Source organism: Aphis gossypii, chromosome X, assembly GCF_020184175.1.
Source record: "Aphis gossypii isolate Hap1 chromosome X, ASM2018417v2, whole genome shotgun sequence".
Classification (NCBI taxonomy): Eukaryota; Metazoa; Arthropoda; class Insecta; order Hemiptera; family Aphididae; genus Aphis; species Aphis gossypii.
In genome coordinates this window covers 4,918,148-4,930,386 of record NC_065533.1, presented here as the reverse complement: position 1 = coordinate 4,930,386, position 12,239 = coordinate 4,918,148, and the positions used below count along the sequence as shown (strand labels likewise).

General features: G+C 28.0%; 1 protein-coding gene across 1 annotated transcript; it reads left to right on the top strand.

Annotated features, from left to right (window-relative positions):
• The first annotated feature begins 842 nt into the window (after nucleotides 1–842).
• On the top strand, nucleotides 843–10,140 carry LOC114125056 (ATP-dependent RNA helicase vasa-like). Its single transcript, XM_050206538.1, has 9 exons — nucleotides 843–1,036; nucleotides 7,669–8,303; nucleotides 8,362–8,583; nucleotides 8,654–8,830; nucleotides 8,934–9,132; nucleotides 9,202–9,402; nucleotides 9,473–9,645; nucleotides 9,714–9,824; nucleotides 9,895–10,140. The coding sequence occupies exons 2-9, from the start codon at nucleotides 7,677–7,679 to the stop codon at nucleotides 9,922–9,924; spliced, it is 1,740 nt and encodes a 579-aa protein (XP_050062495.1). The 5' UTR covers nucleotides 843–1,036; nucleotides 7,669–7,676; the 3' UTR covers nucleotides 9,925–10,140.
• The last annotated feature ends 2,099 nt before the right edge of the window (nucleotides 10,141–12,239 follow it).

Sequence of the window (12,239 nt, the reverse complement as noted above, 5' to 3'; positions counted from 1 at the left end):
ATTAACATGAATTTTTGTTTTCATATTTTTGCGTATTTTAAGTGCATATTTGAATGAAAATCAGTGCATAAATGCATGCATATTTTGTACATTTTTAGTGCACATAATATAGTAGAATAATGAATTTTTCAATTGTGAGTTTGTGACACGACTCACGAGACACAGCCGCGGGGAAGCATCGCTTTAGAAAAAAAAAAAACCATTCATAATAATTTTACTCTTACACTGTCCAACACACATCGACATAATATTATCAGTAACTGTATCAGATTAGATTGTAAAATAGTCGTTGTAATATTGCGCCGTCGATGCGGACGCTCGAGATATTTTTAAAACCAAAATACAAAAAAAGTAAAAACTTTACTATAGTAATCGCCATTATTAAGCACTCGTCTCGGTGCGGTTGCAATGTACATTTTAGCACGCGATAATAATTTATCGATACGTATGTACAATATTATATAATAACGTAGCTTCGTAGCATTTTCAAGCTCGTCCCCCCTCAACGTTCGAGCCGTTTGATCTCGTCGTGCCCGCACGAAAACGCGGTAGAAAAAATGTCGTCGACGCTTCACGCGAACAACGGCCGCCGCCCATCACCCGCCCACCCGCCCGCCCCCATAGACCAATATTATTTTCCGTCACACGACAAAATATGATCGACGACAGCCGCGACTCCCCGTGCCGAAAATCTTTGGAATTCGCGACGGTTTCTTTTCCATGAACCGACTGGACACCGACGACGACCAAGCGCGTGCCCCCGGTGGCGGTAAGTCGCGTCAAAATACCGCCGCCGCGGCCGTCTCCCGCCCACCTAACGGGTTATTACACGCGAATAATCCGTCAACGGACGACAACGATTCTCAGCGCTCCGTGGCCGTTATTTCGTTTTGGCTCTTCCGCCGGTACGCACCCTCTCCCGCGGCGCATTCGTTATTCGTTCTTCACGGCACGCACCACTTTCACGTTGTCCATCCGCTGTGAGCACAAACGGTCGATTTTATTTTTTGCTTTTATTTGCCGTTCACCTAGAAACGTAAGTATTTTATATATTATTATTATCATTATTATTGTTGTCGAATTCATTTATTACCGTGTTTGGCGGCGGCGTCGTTATATGATTTTTCAAAGTCCGCCAAACCAAACCACGTTTTCGGAAACCACGCTTTGTACAGGCACGAGGTTCCACTCGACGGTCTTGTGGCGAGACTAAAGGTCAGTCTCGAATTCGAAACACTTTGGTCTGTCCGTTCTTGTCGCGTATTTTATCCTTAATATTATTAGCATTTATCGGTTTATTACATAATTATTGCATTGCTAGAATTTGTTTCGTATTTAAGGTTAGCCATTTAATTGAAATTAAAAATACCGACTTTTATATTTATATATTATTAGCAGTATCACAGTATTACATTGATCTAATTGAATTAAATTAAATCATAAAGCAACATTTATTATTATCAGTCTTCTAAACTTAAAAAATTTATTTATTTTTATTTTTATAGATCAATATATAATATTGTAAAAAAAATTTTTTCGTTTCTACTTTAAATTTTTTCGGATTACTATACACATGAGACAAATATTGTACTACATACTGTTAATTATCTTTTCTACCTATTTAAATAATGATCATTAGGTACCTAATTACAATTTTTTACTTCCTATTAAATTTATTTAAATATATATTTTTATTTTGTAATATCTCAAGAGCACACACTACAGTATTATTAATTAAAAAGTATAAATAGTATATTTTTCACTTTTGTAAACTTTAGTTTTCAATATCTCATTTTCGAGTCTTTGTTATATATGTATACTGAAGTTTTAAGTCTTTAAAGTTGAGTTTCATTGAATTAATTTTATTTCCTTATAAATTTGTTTTTTATTTTGATACTGTAATTAGTAAAAAGAAATGCTCGATTTGTGGATGGTCGCAGGGGGATGGAATACCCCAACTAATTTTTCAGAAATGTTAAGTGTACCCCTTCTATTATCTTGTAGGGGAACACATGGGACACTTCATCATGCATTTTTATCTAAATGCTCAAGATAGGTAACCTATACCATCATAATATTTGTCTTGTGAATTATTTCATAAACTAGTTAATATTAACTAATTGTTACTAAACTATTTATTTATTTACTTGTATTATCCTTTTGAGTTGGTTTTAATTTATAACTATAATATATTATAGGTGTTACCTTCAGTATATTATCAAATTTTTTTTAATTTATTAATAGATATTCATAGTTTTTATATAATTTAAAGAGGGGTGTAAGGGCAGAGCTTTTACGTCTCAATAACATTTAATAAGTGATGGGGTCACTATTTTTTTAGAAGTAAACAAGTCCCCCCTACTTCAAATTTGCCAAGTCGAGCACTGGTAATAAGTGAAAAAGGTTTGAATTTATCAAACTGTTACTACATTTTTATTTTATTGAAATTTTAAAATAGTAAGGTAATATACACTTATTAAAGGTCTTAAAAATCTATAGGAGTTAACTTTCTATAAGTTTATGATAAGTTGTTCATTTGTTAATGGATAGGTATAAAAAAATTGTTCTTTTCTTCTTAACTTTTTATTTTTTAAAAATTGAATACTCTAAATAAAAATATCATGATTACCTATGCCTAAAAATGTAAAATATGTTGAACAGTAAATATTAAAATACCTTAAAATATTTAAAGTTAAATTTTATATGTTGAATCCTGTCAATTTCTATGTTCATATTTTAATAATAATAATAATAATTCTTTATTAAGGGAATAAATTAAGTATTATTTAATTAATTAAACAATGTATCTAGTGAACAAACCAAAATTTATTTTAGTATTACTTGCAGATCTTAAAATGTTTGTAGGACTAGGTATAAACATATATTTATTGTTAACAATCAACAGATAAAATGTAGTTTTATTTCTAGAGTTCATATGATTAATTTTAAAGATAAATTGATAAAATAGTTTTGAACAATAAATCATATACTATGCAATAATTAGAGTAAGAATTTTAAATTTTATGGGAAGTATCTGTTTTATTAAAGAATCAAGGAAAATTATATTTACTTCTGAATAGGGGTTCATTAATCATTACATTTTTAAGATAGTTAAGTATTTAAATATTAAAAATATTTTTTTTATCTTAAAAAACTATTTTGAATAAATTAAAGAACTCGTATTTTGTCCAATGTAATTTGTATGCCCTATTAATAGAGCATATTCTATTTGTGATCTAATTAATGAGAAGTATTAAGTTTTAGTGCCATATTGTTGTAAAAATGTACGCACATAGCTATTAAAAACCTTATTTCATGTATAATTTATTTCAAATATTATCGATATGCTTATTAAAAGTCAATTTTGAATAAAATAGCACTCCTAAGCAGTGACGTCACAAACATTTTCTTCACAGCTTTGATCATGATTAATACTCCCTGTCTGCTAATGTGTTAGATATGATGGATAGTCAGTCCTTATACATTTTATATCTATTATTTTTTTTTTAAACATGCCTAATTAATAAGTTACCCAGAAAATTATAAATATAGCTATTAAAGATAGAAGTATAAAATTCTATAAAATATTAAATAGTTTTTGGTTAATAATAAACATTTATGAGTAGGTATATTTAGGTATTTTGAATTTGGTAGATTATACTTTAGAACCAGAGGTTTCCAAACTTTTTGTATATTACACATCAGTTACATACTACTAATAACTTAAAATAGAACTATTCAATATTTTCATACATTTATATCAAAAAAATAGGTAATGTGATAAATATTAATTATCTAGACAGGCGGTAGCGTGTCAAGCCAAATTCTAGCTACAGAACTAGCGAGCAGCACCGTGTGTAATATTACACGAACCATTTGGAGCCACTTTTGACCCCCTCATAACTCAAAAACTATTCCACATAAACATGTCAAATTTGGCTCATATATTGAGACTTAAGAGATACATATGTTTTCCAAATTTCATAAACATACCTCAAACCGTTATTTAGATATTAACATCCCAAAATCGTCATTTTTATGACTGACTGACTTACCTATAGATCAAAATTCTAACCCAGTTCCAGATGACCTAGAAAGTTCAAATTTGGCATACAGATAGGTAGTTAGGTTAATACAAAGGAAAAAATCAGAAACTTGAAGATTTTTAATTTAAAATTTTTTAATTTTTTATGAATTGATATTATTATAATTTTGCAATTAATTATCTATTATGTTTTATTTTTCAATTAATTAATTAATTGCCTCTAATTTAATGTAGTATTGACTTAAATTGTTCCGCTAACCTTACGTTCAGCCGAATATGTGTCGAATGTCGATATTGTCGACCCGCGCGCAGCAACATACTTTTTTTTTCTATTTTTGTATGTAATTAATATTATTTTTTTTTAAATATTACAATTAAAATAATTAAATAATTATTCTTACAAATAATGAATTACCCACCCACCAGTAGAAATTATAGTCAATAAAATTATGATAATTAAAAATATACTCAAAAAGAGATAAAGTAATTGTATATTAATTTTACATATATTTTATACTCTGTATATTATACAACAGAAAATATTTTATAATAAATATTATTTTTTTTTTTTTTTAATGTTAGACGTAATAGTAACTGAATTATAGTATATAGTAATAAACTTTATCTATAGAATACGTCATAGTAAATTATTGTTATCGACGATCGAAATGAAGTCGTTTCGGGGGAAAAATCAGTACTAAGAATAAACAAAAATAAAAACCAATAATATTGTTAGGTAAAATATACTTAATATAAATATTGTTTATATTTCAAAACATAGATAATGTTCTCATCGAAAATATAAATAATGACACACAAAAAAAAAACCCTCAAACGTAGGAAAATATAAATAAAAACACACAAACAAAAAATTATAACCCGTAAACGTAGGAAAATACAATAGTTTATTAAAAACCATTTGGAAATTATTTTAATATGATTTAATAGCTATTAATAATTTACTTACAAAAAAGTAATGATATCCCAACAAAACATATATATAAAAATGATAGCCAAGTTCAATTAAATAATATGCTTTGGTTGTTGACTTCAACGACAAAAGAAGTGAGATCTAAATGGATGCCAAGTTCAATGGTCAGTCCTGAAATTTATTTGTAACAACATGAAATATAATTTCTTCTTATCACTTAGGATAATGTTTTGAAGCCTAAGGTCTGACTTGGCTAGTTGTCATATACAAATTATTATTAAGTACCAACCAAAACAGTCATGGAAGAGCACTGTGTTCGATAGCTAGTTTCTACCAGCAAGCCAAATTTTTAGAAGGATAAAAAAGAACTTACAACTTTAGAACTTGCGAAGGCTATAACATAATTTTATTCGTATATGGAAACTAGCCAAGTCAGATTTTAGGCTTCAAAACATTATCCTAAGTGATAAGAAGAAATTATATTTTATGTTGTTACAAATAAATTTCAGGACTGACCATTGAACTTGGCATCCATTTAGATCTCACTTCTTTTGTCGTTGAAGTCAACAACCAAAGCATATTATTTAATTGAACTTGGCTATCATTTTACATATATGTTTTGTTGGGATTTTAATTTACAAGATATAAAAGTAAATATATAAGAATAATTAGAATTATATTATTGTGATTGTGATTTAATCATGTAGTTTTCAACATTAACTTCATGTTGCTTTTTGCATACTACTAACTTATAATTTATTTTAGGTCATTTTTAATTTGTGTGTGCTGTAAAATTCTTTTCTTAATTGATTATTTTAGGACTTTATTTAAATTAGTGTGTCATGATTGTTAAATAGTTACCTATTATTGATTAGCAATTAATTGTAAAATTGTATTTTTAGTTGAAATCTTAATTCTGTTAAAAATTAAAAAAATGTATTAGACTTTTTTGACTTGATGCTGATTTGGAAATATAATGAACTGCATTATTTTTTTTTTATTATTGGCATTTGAGCTTTAATTTATTTGTACCAGTTTTTTTAATTAAATATAATGTTCAAAGGCATTATTTTTTATGTGAATTTTATCAATTTAATTAAAAATGTGATGGTAGTTATTATATAATATTTTAGGACTGAATTTATAAATTTTAAATTTTTTTTTTTAAAGGTTAGACAAAGACACATAGTATACATCCATTCTAAAATAAAATGTTAACATAGTATACCACTCACACAAACTTGTCTCTGCTGAGGTTGATTTTTAATGTGAAAATGGAGTACCTATAATTTTTTTAATGATTTTTTATGAACTGCTGAGATTGGTCATTGTCAAAATTGGCGAAAAATACTATTGATACTAAATGCAAAATTGAGTGTATTTTATAATAAATATTGATAGAAACATAAGTATGATTTATACTTGTAATGGTCAGTAACAACTTTTGCCATCTCTCATGATCTGATAAGATGGTGTTAAACGAGTCTTCACTATTTGTATCCCTATTGATCGATAGGAAGGAATAGCAAACTAATCATTTTTCTTGATAAATTAATAGTGATTTACTAAACATTTGTTTTGTTATTTTGACAGTGTTTAAATTTTAAAATGTTTTTATTTCTGCATGTATTTTAAATAATATTTACCTAAACCAATAATTGTTTTTAATCAAAAATAAGTATTTAATATAATGTAATAATTAAATACATTTTCTTTACTACAATTGTGACTCAATTACTACTTAATATGTTATATTAATTTAATTAGGTATGTGAAATTTTAAATTTTAAAATTTAAAATTTTTTTTTAATATGGATATAAATACATCTACATTTAGATACAATTGAACTTTTCTTAACATAAGCTAGTTTGGTAATGTTTTGTTATAACAATTTATTTAAAAAAAAAAATTCTTTGTTATTTTAATTACTTAGATTTTATTTAAAGGATTTTCACTTTTAAATCCGTTTTGGATTCTTAGTCTTAAAAATCGGCAAATTTTTGCAGGTGTTCCCCATAATGGAATTTTTTATTCCCTTCATTTAGTATCTATCTACTCATCAGAACAGTCTTGTCTTATAAATACCATTGTAGCCGATAACACAGATAACACTGCTATTATTTTTATAGTGTTGAACATTTTAGCTGTTACTTAAATTTATTTCGACCTCTGTCTGAATGGTACATAAAATGACATATTAAACATAATCCAATAGTCAGTACCTACTATATCACTTGTTTTGTCCTAGAATCTACCTACATAATAATATATCTTTTCCAACATCTAATTCCAGTTAGCTATCTATTAGAACTCAATTTGAAAAACCTCTCACTTAAAATAGTCATATCTGTATCATGAGACTTGTCTTAAACATCTATATAAACAGGTTACATACCTTATTTATCAATTATCAACAATTAGCATTCCAAATTAAAAGTTATGAAAGTAATAATTCAACTTCCAATAAACTTTTCATTAAAAGTGAAATAATATGTATAAAATATTGATTGAGCCACTATGATCTCTAGTTATGGTGTTACTGTTTTACTAATAATTTTTGAACGACTGCACTCAACTGGTATTTATTATACATACATATTGCACAAAAGACTGTGACCTGAAAATAAAATTTAATAATTTATTTTTATTTTACAATAAATCATAATCAATTTTTTTGTTCTTTTTATTTAGGATTAATCATGTCTGACGGTGATTGGGATGATGGTGCAAGTTCTTCGAACCATAGAGGTCGTGGAGGTGGTCGTGGTAGAGGAGGTGGTCGAGGTAGAGGAGGCTTTAACAGAAATAATGATTTTGACTCTAATACTCAAGGTGATGATTGGGGTAGTAATGGTGGTGGTGGTGGTGGTGATGAGTGGTCTGGTGACAACAATGGAGAACGTGATGGTGGATCACGTGGACGTGGTAGAGGTAGAGGAAGAGGAGGTAGAGGAGGAGGCAGAAGTTTCGATCAAAATAATGATGCAGAGGAAGGCGGTGATTTTGGTGGTGATGACCAGCAGCCTCCAGTTTCTGATAAGCCTAGACCAACATACATACCTCCAGAAATTGATGAAAATGATGAATATGGAATTGGAGTTGGAAGCAATTTTAATAAATATGAAAATATAGAAGTGAAAGTTAGTGGTGATTCTGTTCCCAAACATATTGAATCCTTCAAGAGTTCTGGTTTGCGTGAAGTATTAATAGAAAAGTTGGTCAAATGCAATTATACAACACCTACTCCAATCCAGAAGTATGCTATTCCTGTTATTATTAATGGACGCGATATGATGGCTACTGCCCAAACTGGTTCTGGTAAAACAGTAAGTATTGTTAATTAACTCTTATTTTTATAATTAATTAATAAACTGTATTTTATAGGCTGCATTTGTTTTGCCAATTGTGCATACTTTACTCTCTCAACCACAAGATTTAGTGTTTGATCGGGATTACTGTGAACCTCAATGTGTTATTATGTCACCAACTCGAGAGTTGGCTATACAAATCCGTGATGTTGTCTATAAATTGACGAATGGAACTTGTATTAAACAATCAATTCTCTACGGTGGCACTGCAACAGGACATCAAAGGAATACACTTGCTGTAATTTTTTATATTTACATTTTTTTATAATTTTTTATATTTTATACATAAGTATTAATTACATTTATAGAATGGTATCCATATATTAGTTGCAACACCTGGACGTTTGAATGATTTTGTTGGTCGAGGATATGTATCATTTAAATCATTAAGGTTCTTTGTGTTAGATGAAGCAGATAGAATGTTGGATATGGGTTTCAAACCAGATATTGAAAAAATATTAAATCATGAAACAATGGTGGATATTGTAAGTTATAATTACTAAAAGATTTTAAACATCATTCAATGAATTTACTTTGATAATGAATATTTTGTTCATAAAATAAATGTAAATGTTTGTTATTTTTTAGTATACTAGACAAACACTTTTATTTTCTGCCACGCTAGCAGATGATATTCAAATGTTATCTAAAGCTTATTTGAAACCAAACTATGTCTTTGTCGCGGTGGGTGAAATTGGAGGTGCTTGTAAAGATGTTATACAAGAAATTAGAGAAGTCTCCAAGTTCGAAAAAAAGAAAGAACTAATTAAAGTTTTAGAATCCTTAGGTTGTTATTAATTTATTTCTTATTGCATGTTCATCTTTGATTGTTAATTTGTATTGTTATTATTTTTAGGAAATTGTCAAGGAACTATGGTTTTTGTAGAACAGAAAAGAAATGCTGACTTTATCGCTGCATTTTTAAGTGAAAAAGATTATCCTACTACTAGTATTCATGGCGATCGAGAACAACCCGAAAGAGAACAAGCCTTAAGAGATTTTAAGAATAATAAAATGAAAATATTGGTTGCTACTGCAGTTGCTGCTAGAGGCTTAGGTTTGTTATTATTTTTATTATTATTATTTTTTGCTATTCTTTTGATTCAATATATTATTGCTTTTTTCAGATATTAAAGGTGTTAATTGTGTTATAAATTTTGACATGCCTAGCTCTATTGATGAGTATGTTCATAGAATTGGTCGAACAGGCAGACTGGGTAATTCTGGTAGAGCTGTTTCATTTTATGATAGTAGCAGTGACAATAACTTAGCATCAGAACTTGTTAGGATTCTTAAACAGGTTATTTCAACTTAAAAATTTTTAATTGTTTTTACTTATATATTCATATGTAAATGTTTGGTTTTTAGGCTGATCAAGAAGTGCCATCATTCCTAGGTGGTTCAGGTGGTGGCAATTCCTATGGCGGAAATTCTTATGGTGGAAGTAACAATACTTGCAGTGATGTTAGAGAGACTACAGTAAATATATTTTTGCTTGTACTTGGTATTATGTAATGCAATTATTTTAATTTTAAAATTTTGTTAACAGCCGGCAGCTGCTGGAGATGACGAATGGTGAAGCTGATTAGTTACTTGGATTATTATTTATTTAAATTACTTGAAATATGAACTGATTAAATTAAGTTATTGACTATTTTAATGTACTTTGTTATATAATTTTTGTACAACTTAATTAGTTATATAATTATTTACCTTCTGTTCTTATTATGTTGTATACATATTATCTTGTTGGTTATGTTAAAATGTTTAAATACATTGAACAGTTATAATAATATTAACATGTGGATTTATTTTGATTTCATACTATATATTTATATATTTCAATTTTAGACAGTGATAACATTATGTACGTATATAACATGACAAATAGATAGGTATGATCACATATTTACTGATACGCATTCCCTTCACCAGACCCCATCTATTACTTAGTTCTCCGCATCTCATTGGTTGTTCATATTACTGGATTATTGAAATTTGTTCATGAGAACAGAAGTAAGCGTGTGCTGGATCAGACGAGAACACGTACCGATGTGATCATACCTATCTATTTTGTCATGGTATATAATAATTTTTAAAATATTCTATACTTGCAATTGTTATTTTTACAATCTTCAACGGCAAATTTGTATTAGGTAGAACCAATTTTACAATTGGTCATTGGAGTTAATTTTTGACTTACTATACAAAGGTAAAACTACTTCTTTCAATTTTTATTGGTGATATGGTTATTAAAAAAAATTAAAAAAATGTGTTACTCAATTAAAATTTTTGCTGTCTATTAATCATTAAGAATTTTTATTTTTAGTTTAAAGTAAAGGACATTATACAAATGTTTTAATACCAAAAGTCTGTATGTCTTAAATTAAGACATTGTTCTGAAACTAAGTTGACATTGAACTATAATTATTTTGCAAAGCAATATGTTATTATGAAAGTAGAAATAGAGTAAGATGATTTATTTTAACTCTTGTGCGGAATTTGCCCGGGACCAATAAAAACTTTTAGTAAATAATTATATAATATGTTTATTTATTAGATATTTAAAAATAATGATAAATTAAATTTTTAAAAACATTTAGTAGTTACTATCAGTGGTGTATTTACGGGAGTAGTCCAGGGGTACTGCACCCCCCCCCCCCCAGAGGAAAAAAATCCGATACATATTCCTGCAGTATAGTTCATTAATAAGCATAGAGATTGGTATTGTGTGTATTCTGATGACGATTTCCAAGTTACAGCTAAGTACAATGTGTGATAAAGGCAATATGTATAAAGTTATCTTAGTTTATATAAATTACTTAATTATATATAAACTGTGGATCCCCCCCAGAAAACTTTTGAAATTGCGCCACTGGTTACTATTACTACCAACAGTATTCTATTACTTTCATTTTTTCATTTAAACTTAAATTAATCTTTAAATACATTGTGGGAACAAGTACGACGATACGAAAATACAGGTAAACTTCGTCTATACTCTAGTGACAATAATAAGCACTAAGTAATGATATAGATATAAAATAAATGTAAGTATCGAAAATATTCTTGTTTAAGTGATTTTCCATTTGTTAAAGGTAGAGATGTAAAATTTACGTAAATTCTGTAAATTTTGATAATTTTTTTTCACTATAGGAACACTTAGGAACTCTTCACTTCCACTTTTTCATGAACTTATAATTATTGTAACGCTTATTCTAATTATTTACTGGATTATGTGGTTATAGATAGTTGTGTGGATAGTTATGTAATACACTATCAGTAGTTGTGGGCATGTTGAACGTTTAATGTTGTAAGTTATATTATATCAACTATTTCATTATATTAATATGTTAAGAATATTTGTCTCGTTAAGACGTATAATTTAAGGTGACACACGCTAATTTTTTCGGTAAAATAATATTTACCTGTAAAAAAATAATTGGTAAATTTACCGAGCTTACATCTCTGATTAAAGGTATATAATATGATGTACGGAACTAAAAAAATATAGCTATCCGATTTATTGAAGGTTCGCACAAGATAGGATTTACTCTAATATGCAATTTATAAATAAAAAATATAATTATATTACGACAACCATATTAATAAATATAATTTTGTAAAAGTTAAGCTTCATTTAATAATATTCAATTTTAATATATATTGTATATTTGACGGTTTTCGATGTAAAATGCTAAAAAATAACGTGATTTTATAATGCAACCAACTAACCCAATTTGTTTATATTCAATTAATAATTTAATTTGTCTCAATATAATATTGCATTTTATTTGTCCGAATTTCTTTGTTTTTTAATTTCTATTTTTTAAATTTTCATGCATATTTAACAGTTTTTTAGTGCAGAAATATCTCAATCCATGTAATAATTAT